The sequence below is a fragment of the Ascaphus truei genome, chromosome 22 (genome assembly GCF_040206685.1).
Source record: "Ascaphus truei isolate aAscTru1 chromosome 22, aAscTru1.hap1, whole genome shotgun sequence".
NCBI lineage: Eukaryota > Metazoa > Chordata > Amphibia > Anura > Ascaphidae > Ascaphus > Ascaphus truei.
In genome coordinates this window covers 8,480,346-8,499,745 of record NC_134504.1, presented here as the reverse complement: position 1 = coordinate 8,499,745, position 19,400 = coordinate 8,480,346, and the positions used below count along the sequence as shown (strand labels likewise).

The window sequence follows — 19,400 nt, the reverse complement described above, 5'->3', positions numbered from 1 at the left end:
TCACACTGAAAGGGTCCTATATTTTTTCTTCTTCTAATTTTATTGTTATTAAGGTACTTAAAGAACTTTTTAAGGTTGATCTTACTTTCTATTGCAATCCTTTTTTCATTATCCATTTTTGCCAATTTGATTGCTCTTTTGCAACTTTTGTTACATTCCTTATAATTCTGATATGATGCCTCTGTTCCTTCTGACTTTAGAATCGAAATGCCTGCCTCTTCTTGTCCATTTCCTCCCCTACCTGTTTATTTAGCCACATTGGTTTAGACTTGTTTCTTTTATAATGTATTACCCAAGGGTATACACTGATAAGTGTGCTTTTCTAACAATGTTTTAAAGACTGCCCATTTATCTTCTACATTTTTCCCTGCAAAAACACAATCCCAATATATTCCTTGTAGATTATTCTTCAATCTATTAAAATCTGCCTTTCTAAAATGTAAAGTCTTTGTTGAACCCATGTAATATAGTTTTTGATCATTTATTTCAAACGAAACCATGTTATGATCACCGTTTCTGAGAACAAACAAAAAAAAGGGGGTGGGTGTGGTAGGTGTAGGCTGTAGTATTTTTAGGACACTGTTCCCTTACTTTTTATGATCACTGTTACCCAATGTTTCTATTCTCTGGGTAATTAAAATAACCCATTATGCAAACATGACCTAGTTTTCATGCCTTCACCATTTGCAAAAGAATTTGGTCTTACTCCATCTCACAGATATTTGGTGGTTTATAGTAGCAGAGCTCAAAAGTATGCTGCTGTAGTGGAGCGATCCAGCAGCTGGCTGTGCACACTGCTAGAGCTGCTGCCCCGAGCAGAGGCTGCGGGTTCCGATCCGGTCAGGCAAGAAATATAGAAGATCGGAAATAGGCAACATAGACAATTTTTTCGTTCCTCTAGTCTTGCACAAAGGAGCCCTAGAAAGCCATGTACTCTGCACTGTCTTCATATAGTGATCCCATCTCCCTTCTTGTCATGCCACCAGGGGCAATTCAGAGCTGTGATTGATAGCAAGCCCCTGGTTGCTGGGTGAGGCAGCTCTCATGACACTGGGAGAAAGTGGACACAATTATTTAAACAGTTTTCCGGACTTTGAAGATTGATCCTGGAAAGTGGAAATGGATACATTCCATTGAACACCCACAGGGAATTACATATACACTAATGTTATTATTCAATTTCTAAACAATAGATACAAATCACTGACCTGCTAACTTCAAAATCCCAGCTATCCAAAACACTTTTGGAGGCAGATTGTTGTCTGTGTTCGGAACTTCAACCCTCACGCCCTCTGCGATATCACCCCAGCAATTACCCATGGGCGCCTATTAAAGAATTTAAAATCAAATGAATCCATAAATGGGTGTCAGCATCAATCTTGAAGCAATTGGGTTAGGTGACAAAAAGGATCCAATTTAAGGCCACTATTTGCCAAGCAGTTAGGATTTATAATGTTATGACAACCCACGATGGCGCTTGCGCGGTATTTACTGAAGCAAGAAGTCATTTATGCTTCTCCTGGAAAATGTGCTGGATATATAAAGTGAAAGTCCCAGTAGATGTATTGGTGCTGGAAAGGTTGTTACATAGTAGACGAGGTTGAAAAAAGACCAATGTCCATCAAGTTCAACCTATGAAAAATGTAGATGACAGATATGTATCCTATATTTGTATTTACAGTTTATTTATCCCGAGGAAGACAAACAAAAAAAAAAAAAAAAGGAAAACCAGTAAAACATTATCCAATGATGTCTCATAAGAGGAAAATTAAATATCCTTCCTAACTCCAATAATAGGAATCACCATCCTTCCCATGTTTACTTATTTGGTATATCCCTGTATACCTTTCCTTTCTAAAAAGATGTCCAACTTTTTTTTGAAGATATCTATTGTACCTGCCATCACAGTCTCCATGGGTAATGAATCTCACACTGTAACTGCCCTTACTGTAAAGAACACTTTCCTTTGTTGCTGGTAAAATCTCCTTTCCTCCATCCTTAAGGGATGGCCCCTGTATCATTTGTACTGCTCTTGGGATGAATAGTTCTTTTGAAAGCTATAGAAGGGTAACCATTCTAGTTCTCTTCAAAAAAGGTGCTACACAAAAAGGTATAGATTTCAAACAAACTGCAAAGTTGAGGAAAGATACCTTAAGACACCTCTTTTGTGTGAAAACTTAGATTAACTCATTCAGGAAAGTCTATAAACGTGTAACCTAATTACTGAGTTTGAGAATGAAGATTCTTAAAAAAAAATAACATTTAATCAAATATTCCTAAAATAAATTGTGCAAAAAGTGATATATTCATGAGGAGATGAGGGGGGGTGGGGGATATGAACAATGGTAGGGGTATCAGCGACCAGTACAGTTCATATTACTGTATATGTACACACTATATGGAAAAATGTCTATAACATAAGGAAGTGGACAGGCAATTCCTAGAGAACAGGGCTGGCAAAAGCATAACCTGTTTAACCCTGTATAGTAAAGTACTTTTAGGATGTGTTTATATTCTGGCCCAGTGTTTCCCAACCGGGGTTTTGCACCCTGGGGTTTCGTGAGAACATCAAAAATGGTGCAGGGCAGTTTCCTCCACCCTGATTGGCTAATGCTGGGTAATGCAGCCAATCAGCAGGTGGTGTCAGGAGCCTGAGGGGTGTGGCCAAGCAGGTTGGAGGAGAGCAGCATGGGCAGGAGAGAGGTGAGGCTGTGTGATCTTAAAAACAGGCCTAACAGCAAGTCAAAATCTATTTGTACCCTATGTAAAAACGAATCTTAGTAGGATAAATCTGCAGCTCGCACGAGTGTGTAGAAGCAACGATTCCCACGGTTACTCCCGACCCAACCGTGACGTCCGATGTCCCTCGCAACCAGACCCCCCCACCCCCCAACACCCGTTTCAGGCCAATTGGAGCTTTATCAAGGGAGTGTTGACACGATCACACTGAACTTTATACCAACGAGGTGTCCTGGTAAACCAGGGAGTTTAACTATAATGGCTTATATTCAAACCATTTTCTTTATGGTGATATTTTGTTAATGTTGTTTATATATTTGGGAAAGTTATAGTAGCCAACATCTACTTTTGGGTTATGGATTATAAGGAGTAAGAGATACTCTCGTATAAAAGGCAGGTCATTTTTTCAAAATATGTTAAATAAATGCATCCTTAATTTAGAACATTAGGAGAGTGTTTTTAACTTGTATATCCATTATGTTTTGTTTTTTTAAGAAGCAGTTGGTGCCATTTACCTTGTCTGATTTTGTTTTTATTTCAAACATTTTTATTGTTTTCTAACAGGGGTACATTCACATCACATGGTTGTTTATAGACAGTAAACTTAATTAACATATACATTTAAAAGTGAACAACCCGAAGCATCTCAAGGTTGATTGATCGAGAAGAGGCGATCTGCCCCTAGTATTTTGTAACCTCCTATGCATTTAGATTCTACTATGTAGATCCCGTCCGGGAGAATTAACAGTTTTAGGAGGATCTTAGATCAAACCCCTTATATTAGTACTGTAAAGGATAGGCAGAGAGAGAGAGGGGGAGAAGAGAGAAGAACAGAAGAAGGGGGGAGAGAGGGGATAGGAACGGGGAGAGCTAAGGGAAGGGGTGTAGTTGTCCTCCCCTCCACCTTGTCAAAAGACCCTGAGTAGACATGAACTCCCCCTTAGAGGGGTTAGTGGTCTAATGCAGAGTCCAACTGAAGCATCCATATCTCATTTTTAATCTCTTTAATTATAAGGCCACTGTGCCCAAACTTTCTCATATTGTACTATATTCTGTTTCAGGAGCGCCGATAGGTATTCCATAAGCTTGACCTCGCTTACCTTGCGAAGGACCATTTGCTTAGAAGGGGGTTTAATCTTTTTCCAATTAGCTGCTATTGAGCAGCGAGCCGCAGCTGATTTTGTTTTTAACCAGTTCAATACTAATAAATGATAGATTTGTGTAATTAACTCTAAGACGGTCATTAACGCGTCTGGCCACGGGTGTATATACAGTACATTTTTAATGGAATGAATGAGTTTTGAGATGCGTCTCCTAAATTCTCTGAACGTTTTTTCCAAATGTACACGAGAGATTCTTTACTTGCTCAGTTAAGAAATGTCATTATTTGATATTGCCTTGATTTTTCAGTATTCCAAAAGCGTCACTAATACTCCAGCATCTACTAGTCTATACTGATCACGGATACCCACTACCATTGTAAATATTCCCCCCCTCCTCAAGAATTTTTGCCACTTTTTGCACCATTTACTTTATGAATATCTGATTAAATGTTATGTTTTAAGTATCTTCGTTTTCATACTCCGTAATCAGGTGACACGTTTATAGACTGTACTGAATAATTAGTTAATCTAAGTGTGCACACAAACAAGAGGCGCCTGTGAGGATCGGGCACAGCCTCAGCCAAGCTCCAGTCACCTGATTGGGCTTAGCGTCTCTCCTGCCTGCAGCAGTAATCCTGCAGCCGATTCATCGCTCCTGCTATTTAGGCTCCGCCTCTTCCACGAGGAAGTTGGCTGAGCATAATATTTTTGTGACGTCGTGCTGGTCGCAAGCACTCTGCTTGGCCTTGCTTTGTATTGCCTTGCCGTATCCTTCCTTTGACACAACGGATTTCTCCAATCCTCGACCACGGCTAGTGACCCCTATGATCCATACCTCTCCTATCCCTGACCCGGCTACGAACCTGCACGCAGCTTCAGGTCGGTGGTGTGTCAATATCCCCACCTTGGCCCAGCGGTCCCATCCATTTTGTGTCTAAGGCCTGGGACATGGTGCAGGGAGCGGCGCTGGGCAGCGCTGACGCTCATCTGCTCACGCAGGAGATTTTTCTGGTCCCTGCATGAGCGTCAGCGAGCGCGCTTGTGTGCAGGGTGGGAGCCGGGCGGGAGGCGAGCATGGAGGCAGGCCGGGAGGGGGGGCTAGGGCGCCACATCACGGCGCCGACGTCACGGACTGCCATTGGCTTCTGGCAGTCACGTGACCGGCCCAGCGCTTGCATGAGCGGCAAAATTTAAACTTGCCTGTCTCCTGCATTTCCACACGCCTCCGCATGCCTACGGAAGCGCCCTCTAAAGCCGCGCTGATAGGGATAATGTTTCCCCTCAGCGCGGCTCAGTACGGTCTTTTTGACCATGTCCGAGGCCTTAGGGATTCTTTCTCCAGTTTGCTCTTTTGAAAGCTCCTTGTATTGACTCAGAATAGATTTGTATATAGTTATCTTATTCCCCTCTTGGACGCCACTTTTTTTTTTATGTAAACAAATCTAATTTAGCTACCCTCTCCTCATAACTCAGATTTTCTATCCCCTTTATAAATTGGTGGCCCTTCTCTGTACTTTTTAAAGTTCCATAATGTCTTTTTTTATGGAGTGGTGCCCAAAATTGTACTCCAGATTCAAGGTGTGGTCTTACCAACGCTTTATACAGTGGCATAATTATGCTTTTTTTCCCTTCCATCCATACATCGTTTAATACAAGATAAGATCTTATTTGCCTTTGCAGCTACTGACTGACATTGGGCACTATTGTCAGGTCTGCGACCTACAAGCACTGCCAATTCCAGGTGTGCTGTCTACAAGCACTCCTAAATCCTTCTCTATTAAAGGAATGACCAAACTTTGCCTTTTTAATTTGTAAGTACTTTGTTTATTCTTGATTGCCAAGTGCATAACCTTACATTTACACTTAGATTGTAAGCTCTTCGGAGCAGGGAATCCCTTTCCTATTGATACGGATAGGTCTAAAGCGCTTATTCCCATTATGTGTTATATTATTATGTCACGTGTATCACCGCTGTGAAGCGCTATGCACCTGGATGGTGTTATATAAATAAAAGATATACATACATACATACATACATACATCTGTATTAACCCTCATCTGCTATTTCAAATGTATTCGTTTTAAATGCCTTAGTTTATGAAAATATGCCTTTATAACATTTAAAATCGTTGTTGAACCTGTATAACAAGGCTTTTGATAATTTATTTCAAATGTGACCATGTTATGATCACTGTTTCCTAAATGTTGCCGGACTTGAATATTTGTTATTATTTCTACAATGTTTGATATTACCAAATCTAGTATTGCCCCTCTCCTGGTTGGGTCCTCAATAACTTGGGTAATGCAATTGTCTTTTAGCAGCCACAAAAAACGGTTTCCTTTAGTTGTAATGCTAATCTCATTGCTCCAATCTATGGTGAAGATCTACAAAAGGGTGAAAAGCTTTAGCACACCTTAACTTCCACTCAAATGAATGGGAGTTAAGGTGTGCTGAGGCTTAGTTTGTGGATCTGGGCCTATATCCAGATAATTAAAATTATCCATTATGAAAACATGACCTAGTTTTACGGACTTCTCGATTCGCAAAAGTATTTTTGGCTTCCTCAAACAGATATTTGGTGGATTATAGCATATCCCTACAAATATTTTCTTTGTACTTTTACTGCTAATTTCTCTCCACAAACTTTGTACAATTTCATAATTTCCTTCATAAAAACATCTTCCCCTATAATAGGTTTTAAATCCAGTTTAATATATTTGCTTGATCCCGCCTAAAAAGGGAATAACCCTCTAAATTAACTGCACCAGTCATGAGTTTCATCCCACCATGTTTCCAAAAAGTCGGGACAGGGACCTAAAAACCGGGACTGTCCCGGCTAAACCGGGACATCTGGTCACCCTAGTCCTAACACTACCTGTTACTATTTTCATTTAACTTTTACAGTGGAGGGAGAAAAGGTCTCAATAGGAGACTACTTCACAGGTAGGACCTGCATACTGGTCATGCCGTGACGTGGCTGCAGGCATATAACCCTTTGGGCAAAGGGTACTAAATGACCTTTACTCATGACAATACAAACATTTAAGTATTTAATTATTTATTTTTTGTCATATTGGATATGTTTGTCTTTTGTTGTCTAAACCCTCATTAAAACTACATGGCGCACAAGTCATAACCCCTAAACCCGCACCTAAAGAACATTCTTACAGCAAAGCTCCTCCTACAAAAGCAGGGCAAAAAATGGCAAACAATGCTACTTACGTGTCTGAAACAAGACACAGGAGCAGCTGAAAAGTTATTGCTAGTGATGTAGTTCCCCCAGCTGAATCCTTCCACAGTGACTGCTGCAAGACAAAGTAAAGCTGTATACATTCTGACGGTCGCACTCTCTCTGCAAGTGAAAGTTAATTTAAGTGCCCTTACCAGTTTTACTTATTGATTGATTCTTCAAAGTAGCCTGATACTGCGCGTAAGCTGCTAATTTTGCAACCAACGGTTGTTTTTGGAGAACTTTTGCTTTCTTCGTAGGAGGTTTACCCTAAGAAGAACAAAAAGACAGAGAGGAAATCAACATGGCACCTTTTTGTTTTTTTTTGAATATCTTTTTTTTATTCAGGTGTATACATTTACAAGTCATACATTTAGGTACATGTATTGGTTTTTACTGCCGCGTTACATACATGTTTATTTGTTCATATTTATACATAGAGATAGATATATATATCTTAATATAAATGTCCATAAATGTTATGTAATACATGATTGTATAGATATATATATATCTATACAATCATGTATTACATAACATTTATGGAGAGAGGCTGCAGAAATTCTGTTTCGTTTTCTGCTATGGACCCTTACAATGGAATCTTGATAAGTATCACCTGATTTTTCCTTTTTCTTTATAACTTGGACTTCTAGAAGCCCTTGGCCCTCCGTCAAAACTGGGAGCGCTTAATAAACTAATCGCCAACAGGCGATAACTCTATTTGGATCTTCTCTATCTATTTTGTTTACTATGATCTATTTGGTTTCTGTTTTTGGATTATGGATTTTAATATAGTTGTTTTATTTCTTTCTTTGAGGTGGGGGGGGGTCTAATTTTGGGAGTGTTCGTCTACTTCTGGTATCTCGTGGAATTTAGTCTGGTCCTTTTTTGGGAAGGATATTATGATTAATTCCCATTTATTTCAGAAGTTAGTCCCTGAGGTATTTTCTCTCTGGTTTTCATTTATTTTGTCTATGGTAATGAGCTTAATTAATAGGGATTTAATTAGTTCCATATTTGGGGCTTCTGGTTCCAGCCATTTCATCATGATCGCCTTCCTAGCAGTTAGGAGGATCATCTCTGTTGGAGGGAGTGCTTTGTTATTTCTATTTATTCTAATTTGCCATGGTTCCGTATTAGCGAATAGCATGGGTAGTGGGTGTTTTTCCCATTCCACCTTTGTCACAGTCTTGATAAATTTTAATATTTGATCCCAAAACATCGAGATTTTCTTGCATTCCCAGAAGCAGTGTTTGAGGTTAGCCCTCTCTTGTCTACATTTGGGTCATTTAGTACTATCCACGTCTACATTTTTCACCTGTCTCATAAAAGGTATATATGCTCGATGCATGATTTTGAATTGCATCTCTCTCCAGCTTTCAGAGACTATTATTTTACGAGTTCTAGTGTATCCCACCAGCATTGCACCTTCAATAATAAACCATAAATCTATCAGTACAACAAAACAATACATTTATATTATCAAATGCTGCCGTATGCAATTTACGATAAAGCATAGAACCTTGATGTACGTAATTCTTGATCTAGAAGAAGTGGAAAACCATGCCTTGCCAGGACCTTTCTATGAAGTATGAATATTATGCAAACACAACACCTGTTACATACCGAAAGAACCGGTATTTTTCTCACGCGTAAGGAAAACGTTGAAACGATTATAGGGCAGAAGTTCTTTACACTATTATAGGTTCGAAATTGTCCTTTTGATGCAAGAAGATTGTGGAAAGACTAATATTTTTCATTTTGTAAATGCTGGGCGAGTCATACCTTTTAAATGAAACAACATCAGTACAGCATTTGAGACCCTGCAGATCTTACTAGTACATTAATGAAGAACTCTCATTTTGATCTACTTGTACCCACTTCCAGCTTCACTTTGCAAAGCCAGTATAACCAACGTCACACTGATGAGACCCAAGAGGTCGAAATGGCTGTCTGTGAGTAGGGTTACTGGCTCTGCACTTGTTTAACCCAGGATGTGCTGAAAAAGTTATGAGATACGGCAGCCATAAGCTTATAGGGGCCAATTTCAAAATGGACAAGAGGCAAAAGGAAACACGGTGTGCATGTCATTACCCAGAATCCCTTGCTGCAGGGGAAGCACTGTATGCTAGGACAGGGGGCGCGAGACTTTCTAGGGGGGCGGGCGGGGGGGGGGTGTCAGTTACCGAGGACCTGCGCTCTTCCCCACTGCATTTATATTAAATGCCAGGGGAGGCGAGAGGCCTTTAACTCCTTTACCTGCTTTCTGCCGGGTCTTTCGGCGACGCGGCGTCAAATGATGCAGCGGAGTCATGTGACGTGATGTCACAAGACTCGCAACGTCATTTAACGCCGAGTCCTTGGAGAGGGGCGTGAACGCTGCGACTGCCGGGCAGGGGGGGGGGGGCACAGCTTAAGAAGTATACGTACGTACCCCTGTGCTAGGCGATAATAGGGAAAGACCTGTCTGAGACATGTGCATGTGCTCACAGGTGGTATTGCTGTTTGCTGTACACTATACGGTGAAGGGCTTATTGTCACCCAACGTAACTTATTAGGGTCTGACTGGATCCACTAAAAGAATCACTACACAAATTGACTTCTTATGGATGAATAACGCTACCAAAATTAGATTTGATTAGTAATATTTATCTCGCTGCACAAAACAGACATGATTTTAAGATGCCTTTCCATTGACTGAGAAAGTAAGTCAATTATGGATTTTCCGTGCTCTGCCAAGATCATCACTGGCTCCATGAATATTTAACTATGACCGTATATCGCAGTGAGCTCCAGGTTAATGTAGGCAGCAAGCAACATTGTTAACGTAATTAGAAGCTGCTTGGTGTAGTCAGCTGTTAAAAAGCATCGCAGAGGACAGAGAAAAGCTGGAGAAAGGCTACAGAGAGGTGATCAGAAATAGAAAAATAAAGTTGTTGAAAAGGTTTCGTTTTTCAAGTGTATCCAAAGGTTCGGGCCTCAAATAGGCTTTACAAAAAGGGGGAATTGGCTATTTGAGTCTAAGGCTGCGCTTATCGTGCCGTTGCCACTGGCAAGAGTTATAATTTAGTTTTAAGCTACGTCGCTGGCGACAAGGCCAGTGACGTCACGAATGGGGCGGGCAGTGCTCTCCGATTGGTTTAGAGACAGTCACGTGGCGACTGTCTCAAAAAAAAAAAAATCAAATTTATCCGGGTTCAAAATGTTTGGTTGCGACGTCGCGCTTACTATAAGCGCTTGCGACGGAGTCAATGAATTTGTTTTTGGAGCGATGTCGCGTCGCCAGGCACTATAAGTGCAGTCTAACACTTAGATTGTAATCTCTTCGGGGCAGTCTACTCCTTTACCGCCGCACTTATCCCAGTGCTTGCAGTTTATTTGCCTTGTATTGTAACTTTGTAAAGCGCTGTATACATTGTTGGCGCTATATAAGACATACATATATAAAACCAAAACCTTTCAGCCACTTTTCTGGCCCGAGATAGGATTATTGTTTTATTGAAGTGACAGCCATACCTAGGCCCATGAATAGGGTTACCAGGTGTCCAGTATTGAACCGGACATGTATGTGTATACCGGTATTACCTCTCTGGGCATAGTGACCTGACCGGCTTTGGGATTTCCTAGAGCAGGGAGAGAGCGGGGCTGTAAGGGGGCTGTGCAGCTTCCTCCATCCATATTGGCTGCTGCTGGGTAATGCAGCCAATCAGGAGGAGTAATCAGGAGCCTGGGGGTGGGACAAAAGAGGAGGAAACAGCATGGAGTGGCGAGAGGTGTGTGTGTGTCTCGAGTGCATCGCACCTGTCACCATTTTGCCCAGTATTTTTGGCGATGCCGCCTGTCGACCCTACCCATGAAACCACTTGCATTGTGCACTGATCGGTTTTCACTGTAGAAAAAAAAAACATGCCATGTTTGCACTAGAAGCGGTGAGGAAAATACCAGTTCGCTTTGCAAACCACCTCCACAGAAAGGGTTACCTTCAGCTGGTCACAAACTCCCTATCACAGTGATGCTAGAGGGGCTATCGCGGCTGCTTTCCTCCATAGTCGGGAACAGCTGCGATTTACTGAGTGGGAAGCCAAGATGCCCTACATCTGTACATATACACATGCAACCTGGTACATGCGACATGCGGCCACACTAACCTGCGCATTCTATTTAAGGATGGGAACATTTTCAAGTGGTGTGGTTCTAGGAATAACACGTTGCTATTGTACATCTACATGTATACACATATATTCTTTGTAATGTAGTGTAATGTGTGTTCTGCTAAAGAATAAATGGTCACAAGTGTAGTATTCATTTCGCTTCCCCCCCAAAAAAGGGAAGAAGAAAAAGGAAATATGACGTGGCCTTTAAAAACTCCAGAGTAAATTTGAATACCACGGCATGCAGCAGAAGAGGACCAAAGATGCAAAGTTCTGTGGGGAAGATCATGTGACCAGGCAGTCACTAGATACAATTGGTGCACTGCTAGAGAGAGGGCGGGGCTCAAAAAGAGGTGTGCCAGAAGAGGAAGGGAATGCGATTTTGTAAATGGTTGCTATAGAAACAAAAAATGCTTGTTACATTATAATAAATTAAAAATGTCATTCGGACTTGTTAAAAAAAAAAAAATACTACAAGTATTTTCTCATAGTACAGAACTGATTTATTAAATAAAAAAAATGATATTTAGGATATTGTTTGGTCTGCAGCTTTAAATGCTGCCAAGACACCGTCTCCAAGACGAAAATAAAATTCTATGTACCGTTTTGTGTACGCTACAGCACTTTATACACAAATATTATTATTTATACTTAATAAATATGCATGTGGAGCGTGGTTTATTCAAACAAACTTGTTTAAGGCTACAAGAGGAAACAAAAAAAAAAATACAAACAACCTGAACAGATTACCTGAAGTCTCGCCAGAATGCTCGCTTTCTTTGAGTTTGAGGAATAACTCCGCGAACACGAGACGCTGCAGAAACGTTTCGTTTTAGAATAAAAAGCATCTCTGACCCCGACCATTCCGCACATTTCACAGGTCGCTACATTTTAGTGGGAACAACATGCAAAGAAAAACAAAGTTGCATAAACACAAAATAATTTCCGCAAAATCCCTCTTTGCCTTCCAGTAACAAAACAACAACAGTAATAAAAACATTGAGAAACAATTAGTTTAGCCCTTAGTAAAGTTGAAATATATATATTTTGAATATGCTTCCATGGTAACCAAATGCTTTATCTCTAGTCTTTTGTCATAAAACCATAACACTTTTATATAAAAAAAAAAAGGGGCAAATTGTATGTCCCAACTTTCCCCCTTTATTGTTTTGTGCTGCCATTAGCCAAATAGATCAAGGAGAACAACCACCCCCAAATAATAAAACAATTACAGCTCAACCCCGTTGTAACGCGATCCGCTACAACGCGAATCCGCTTATAACGCGATGTGAGCGTGGCTCCCAATCTTCGTATTTTGGAATACTTTACAGCACGATTATTGGTGTCTTAAACACTTTATTGTACAATGCATACAATTGTACATTATTTCTAATGCGATCCGTTTGTAACGCAAAGTGATTCTTTGGACCCCAAGCACAGCGTTATAAGGGGGTTGAGCTGTACATGTAACCTGCAAGAAATATACATTTATTTTCACACGGCAAATACGGGATTTTTTTTATTTTTTTATGGTTATTGAGTTTTTCTACAGAAGTCAGTTGCACTGATACGTTACTTATAATGTGTGTGTGTGTGTGTGTGTAAATATATATATATATATATATATATATATATAAATATACACTTACGCACACACACACTTTTTTTGCCTGCTATTATGGTACTTCCCCAATATAAATTGAATTGTAAACAACTTGGGACAGATCGGTTAGATTGGGGCAGCAGCTAATACCATCAGAGATACATTTTGGGGGTTTGCATTTATAGTTACACATTTTATTGGGGGACTCACCCATGCCAGATTTACCATCTGGGTACGTGTAAACCTGCCCATTATTTTTGATAATCGGGAGGCTGGATGGCAAAGGAGCCACTTCCTCTTCACTCTCGTCAGAACTCGAGCTGCTGCTGGTATCCTCACTGCAGCTGTCGTAACCGTCAAACATCCCGAACGAGTCACGCCTCTTTCTTTCAGATCGGGAACAATGGTCGGGCTAAAATATAGAAAAATCAGGATGGTGAAAGTCAAAAGGAGTTTTATACATTTGAGTTGTTTGACCGTTTTAAATTTTGTGCACGAGGAACCGGCAGAAGATGCACGTGCCTTCCTCAATTATCAGCATTTAATACATATTCATTATTTAATAAAACAAGTATGGGAATATCGTAGGCAAGGTATTGTGTATTTCCACCGCCTCAGTGACACTACTGTGCACTAGGGTTGTTTCTTCCACCTTTGTTCCAAAACACACATGACCCCGTGGCATTTAAATTAACATTTTCAATGTTTTTTAATTTAACAGGCATTTTTGTTTCTATAGAAACCATTTCCAAAGTCACAGCCCCTTCCCCTTCTGATAGGCTCTGGCTCTTGAGCCCCGCCCTCTCTCTAGCCGTGCACCAATTGTATCTAGTAACTGCTCAGTCACATGATATTGCTGGACTACATTGTCCACAATGCTGTGCAAGAACTGAATTAAATAACCCAGAGCAAGCGATCGATTACAGGAGAACGGATCGATCTGCAGCTTAGCTAATCACTTGATGCACATATGGAATGGAAGAAAAAAAAATTAAAACATCAGCTTAACCCATTACATTCTTCTATGTTCCAACATGGCTATTTCCATTAAAACCTCGAAATTTTAAGTCATGTTTGAAAAAAATAAAAATCACCTTGGGAAAGCCAGGTTTTTATTTTTTTAAAGAAAACGTACAAACAAACAAAACCTGTATTGATGGGACTAAAGCTTTTAAAGCAAACAGGACCGTTTATTTATTTATAAAGATATCTGCACAGAAAAATACCATATACACACACACACACACCGCGCTAACTGCGACTTCCGTGTTTCATTTGTGGTGCTCATTCTGTCACTCTTAATAACCTTGCAAAATGCTTGGGAAATACAGAGTAACTTGCTGCACCCGGTATAACTTACGCTAATCTAGCAGGTCGGAAACGTTAGTCATTAAACATTACTCTTCGTGTTCACCTCTCCTTGCAATGCGGTGCGGTCTCTTGTCCTCTCTTCCCCACCTTAGGCTGCGTCCATTGTAGAACACGCTAGCTTCCGCGCTCCTCCGTGACCCGGCGGCGCGCTGGAAATACAAACTTGTTTGTATTGCGAAGCGCCGGTCTCCCTGTAGCGCCTGTGCGGGTGCGTATTGGTGTCCTAACTCACGACGTGCCTTGCACTGTGGACACAGCCTTACTCTCCCCTCCATCCTGCTCTGCTGCTCACTCTCTCCTCTCTGCACTCCCTGCCTTACTGTGTCTGCTCCTCTCTGAGCACACTACACTCCCTCCTCTCTGCCTTACTGTGTCTGCTCCTCTCTGAGAACACTACACTCCCTCCTCTCTGCACTCCCTGCCTTACTGTGTCTGCTCCTCTCTGAGCACACTACACTCCCTCCTCTCTGCACTCCCTGCCTTACTGTGTCTGCTCCTCTCTGAGCACACTACACTCCTCCTCTCTGCACTCCCTGCCTTACTGTGTCTGCTCCTCTCTGAGAACACTACACTCCTCCTCTCTGCACTCCCTGCCTTACTGTGTCTGCTGCTCTCTGAGCACACTACACTCCCTCCTCTCTGCCTTACTGTGTCTGCTCCTCTCTGAGCACACTACACTCCCTCCTCTCTGCCTTACTGTGTCTGCTCCTCTCTGAGCACACTACACTCTCTCCTCTCTGCACTCTCTGCCATACTGTGTCTGCTCCTCTCTGAGCACACTACAATCCCTCCTCTCTGCTCCTCTCTGAGCACACTACACTCCTCCTCTCTGCACTCCCTGCCTTACTGTGTCTGCTCCTCTCTGAGCACACTACACTCCCCCCTCTCTGCACTCCCTGCCTTACTGTGTCTGCTCCTCTCGGAGCACACTACACTCCCTGCCTTAATGTGTCTGCTCCTCTCTGAGCACACTACACTCCCTCCTCTCTGCACTCCCTGCCTTACTGTGTCTGCTCCTCTCTGAGCACACTACACTGCCTCCTCTCTGCACTCCCTGCCTTACTGTGTCTGCTCCTCTCTGAGCACACTACACTGCCTCCTCTCTGCACTCCCTGCCTTACTGTGTCTGCTCCTCTCGGAGCACACTACACTCCCTCCTCTCTGCACTCCCTGCCTTACTGTGTCTGCTCCTCTCTGAGCACACTACACTGCCTCCTCTCTGCACTCCCTGCCTTACTGTGTCTGCTCCTCTCGGAGCACACTACACTCCCTCTTCTCATTTGTTTCATCTCCTTGCGGTGTCTCTCAGTCTCTTCCTCTCATTGCGGTCATTGCTTAGCAACCCTTCAACAGCTGAATCTTTGAGCGGAAACGTGTGTGTGTGTGTGTATATATATATCTCAAGATAATCAGCGCAAATAAAGTAGCACTCAATAATAAAACAATACTACTAATATAATAAACACTGGTGTCAAATCTGAACTGATTCAATATAATATTTGTGAATATGTGCACACATTTAAAATAAAAAAAACATATGCAAATTGGTGCAAGTACAGGGGTGCACGAGATTTTCTGGGCGCGGGGAGAGGGGGGCGCTTATAGAGCTCCCGTGCTCTTCCCCAAAGCATTTAAATTAAATGCCGGGGGACCGCGCGAGACTTCTATAAATTCTCCTACCTGGTCTCCGATGGCACGTCGTTATTTGACGTTGGCGACAAGAGAGAGCAGGCAGGGGGGGGGGGGGGTGCAGGAAAAAAATAAATAAAAAAAGTTTGCACACCCCTGTTCTACAGGATCAACCAGATCCCAAAAATTAGGAATACGAAACAGAAGTGCCGGCGCCGCAGAAAACGCACAAGTTCATTACAGGAATAGGCTGTTTAAAGAGGTAAAAAGAAGAAAACCACTCAGTTACAATACTGATAACAATAAGCCACTATTAACCCAGGTGCACCTGTTGGCTGGATAGAGGGGAGTTTGTATGGGAACGTACGAACAATATTCCTCAGAGAAGCTCACGATAGTGAAAACTGTATAGTACAGTATTTGCCATTGCAGTATATATATATATTTTTTATACTTAGTTAAACAAATGCTCAGTCTGTTCCGGGCCGGTCCCGTTCCTCCTGTATAATCCTTAACTCCAGCTGTACAGGAAAAATGATGCAGCTGCGCATGGATACCATCATTTAGTATGGTAATATAAGCCAACAAACTCTCTAACTTTATAGGTAATAATTAAAAAAAAAATGACTATATTTCACTTTAGAAGACGTTAACAAGATGTGAGCACATTGTTTGGAAATAATAACTTTTTTTCAACGTGTCTACGTGTGTCATGCAGAGAGCATAAGCTTATGTAGAAATGGATCTGAGGCAAAGGGTGACACGGTGTGCTCATTTGCATGTCATTTCCCAGAACCCCTTGCTGCAGTGGAAGCACTGTATGCTAGGTGATAATGCTGAAAGGCAGGGTTGCAGACCTGTGAATGTGCTCACAAGCGATATTTTTATTTGCTATATACAGGCATACCCCGCTTTAAGGACACTCACTTTAAGTACACTCGCGAGTAAGTACATGTCGCCCAATAGGCAAACGGCAGCTCGCGCATGCGCCTGTCAGCATGTCCTGAACAGCAATACCGGCTCCCTACCTGTATCGAAGCTGTGCGCAAGCGAGGAGACTATAGAGCCTGTTACACATGTGTTATTTACATCAGTTATGCACGTATATGACGATTGCAGTACAGTACATGCATCGATAAGTGGAAAAAAGGTACTGCTTCACTTTAAGTACATTTTCGCTTTACATACATGCTCCGGTCCCATTGCGTATGTTAATGCGGGGTCTGCCTGTACAGCAGCGTCAGATGTTAGTAATGTTAGAATTAGAAAGCTGCGGCTGTAGTAATCGTACAATTGTTATCCGTCTCTTTACTGTTATGTGAACCTGATGTTTGCCATAATGTGCAGTTTTGCGAATGGTCTGGATGTGATCAACGCCAAGTTGGCGTGTGACCCAACTAGCGTTTCATTAAAATCTTGTGTTAACTGTAACAGAGGTCTGTGGATTTCCTATGTAAAGGGGAATGCCTCTTGTGCATAGGATTATCACTAACAAAAACTGCACCAAGCACTGCTTCGAAGATCCCTGTTATCACTTAACAATACGTTAACTTCAGTAAGTTCATCGTTAAGTCAATACCAGGGTTCTGTGGATCTGGCCCCAAGTACCATTATCCATCACAAGTTGTTCATTTCCAGGCACGATAGAATGGTCTCCCACCGTATAATTCTGCTATGATAACATTCTGTGTGAGATTATAAAAGTTGTACTATTAACACTTCCTGGTTAGGAATCACACTTAAGTGGACTTTGGCAGATTCATTTACAAGGCACCTTTGCAGAACAAACATGAACTTTGTGTTGCACCAACACATTGGGCAAAAGAAGCACATTCACGTCAAACACGGAAATGTGTTGCAAACCTACAAGATTAAGTGTAATAAAAAGAAATACATCAGATCAATGTGAAATATATATATATATATATAAAAAAAGTTGCTGGAATCCTATGCAAAGGAAAATAAATTTATATCTAAATTGCAACATAGTAGAGACTTTAGATTTTCCCAGGTAATATACCATGCTTCACAGCCACTACATGACATTTCTTGTTGATCAATAAAAAAAAGCAGTCAGTTTCCTTACAAAAATAGCCTGCTTGCTTAGCATGTAGGTAAATAGAACTATTGATCTGCGCATATGGCACTCAAAAAATCACACATCACCAGATGTCAAAAACAAACATGCTATACATACATTCAATATGACTTATTATACAAAGTGATATTATGAATGTAATTTTATTTCTTATATAATTTTTGGAGATGCACTCTTTGGGGTTACCTGTATAAAATGTAACCGTCTCTGCAGGACTTTGTTGCTATATGGTCCTCGAGAGCCTCGGGGGAGGGGGGGGGCGGGGTGGTATATGATGCTAAGCCAGTGGTTTCCAACCTTTTTTTGGTTAAGGAACCCTAAGTGAAATTCTGAGGAACCCCCAACCCTCTCTAATACTGCGTCTGTGACTAGATGCATTGTAAGGAACCCCGACCCTCTCTAATAGCGCGTCTGAGATCAGATGCATTGTAAGGAACCCCGACCATCTCTAATAGCGCGTCTGAGATCAGATGCATTGTAAGGAACCCCGACCCTCTCTAATAGCGCGTCTGTGACCAGATGCATTGTAAGGAACCCCGACCCTCTCTAATAGCGCGTCTGAGATCAGATGCATTGTAAGGAACCCCGACCATCTCTAATAGCGCGTCTGAGATCAGATGCATTGTAAGGAACCCCGACCCTCTCTAATAGCGCGTCTGAGATCGGATGCATTGTAAGGAACCCCGACCCTCTCTAATAGCGCGTCTGAGATCAGATGCATTGTAAGGAACCCCGACCCTCTCTAATAGCGCGTCTGAGATCGGATGCATTGTAAGGAACCCCGACCCTCTCTAATAGCGCGTCTGAGATCGGATGCATTGTAAGGAACCCCGACCCTCTCTAATAACGCGTCTGAGATCAGATACATTGTAAATTCTTCTGCATTGGATACAATTTTCAAATGACCAGAATATTGCAGGAAACCCTTTAGGGATGCCCCCATGGGGGTGGGGGGGGGGGGGGAAGGATTCATAGGAACACTGGTTGAAATACACTATGCTACACATTGTGCCTTTGCATGCAGAGATACAGGTGTCTAAAACACACAATGTGTAGCAAAGCAATGCTCCAACAGTGTCATCTTGTAAAAACTCTATATACCAACCTGCTCCTTGAATGGGCTGCTGTATGCAAAGGGAAGCCAACAAGGCCTCACTGCAGCAGCACAGAGAGATGTCAACAAAGGAGGCAGCAGCACTGCATACACACACAATGCACATATATACACAAACATATATATATACATACACACTGATACACATATATATGCACACACACACACTAACACACCATGTCACTACTCACCAGATCTTTGGTCTTTTCCATCAGACACACATGAATGAAACCCGTTGGCTGCTCCTTCCAAACGATACCGGAAGAGAGAGACAAATAAACGTGACACCCCCCCAGGGCAACAAACCTCCCTCCTCCCACACCACAACAATGAAACCTCCCTCCCCCCCACACACACACAGA

At 41.9% G+C, this 19,400-nt stretch overlaps 1 protein-coding gene across 5 annotated transcripts in view; it reads right to left on the bottom strand.

Moving 5' to 3' along the window:
* MBTD1 (mbt domain containing 1) overlaps positions 1 to 19,378 on the bottom strand; it is a 54,600-nt gene extending 35,222 nt beyond the window's left edge. For 2 of the 5 annotated variants that reach the window (XM_075579861.1, XM_075579862.1), the window contains exons 1-6: positions 19,230 to 19,378; positions 13,037 to 13,238; positions 11,974 to 12,107; positions 7,228 to 7,342; positions 7,066 to 7,148; positions 1,209 to 1,326 (exon numbers count right to left, since the gene is read on the bottom strand). In XM_075579861.1, coding sequence (XP_075435976.1) covers positions 1,209 to 1,326; positions 7,066 to 7,148; positions 7,228 to 7,342; positions 11,974 to 12,107; positions 13,037 to 13,238; positions 19,230 to 19,250 — 673 coding nt within the window. In that variant the 5' untranslated portion in view covers positions 19,251 to 19,378. Of the gene's footprint in view, positions 1 to 1,208; positions 1,327 to 7,065; positions 7,149 to 7,227; positions 7,343 to 11,973; positions 12,126 to 13,036; positions 13,239 to 14,186; positions 14,347 to 19,229 lie in introns of all 5 variants that reach the window. The other 3 variants (XM_075579863.1, XM_075579864.1, XM_075579865.1) reach the window with 3 other exon arrangements.
* Between the last annotated feature and the right edge of the window lie 22 nt (positions 19,379 to 19,400).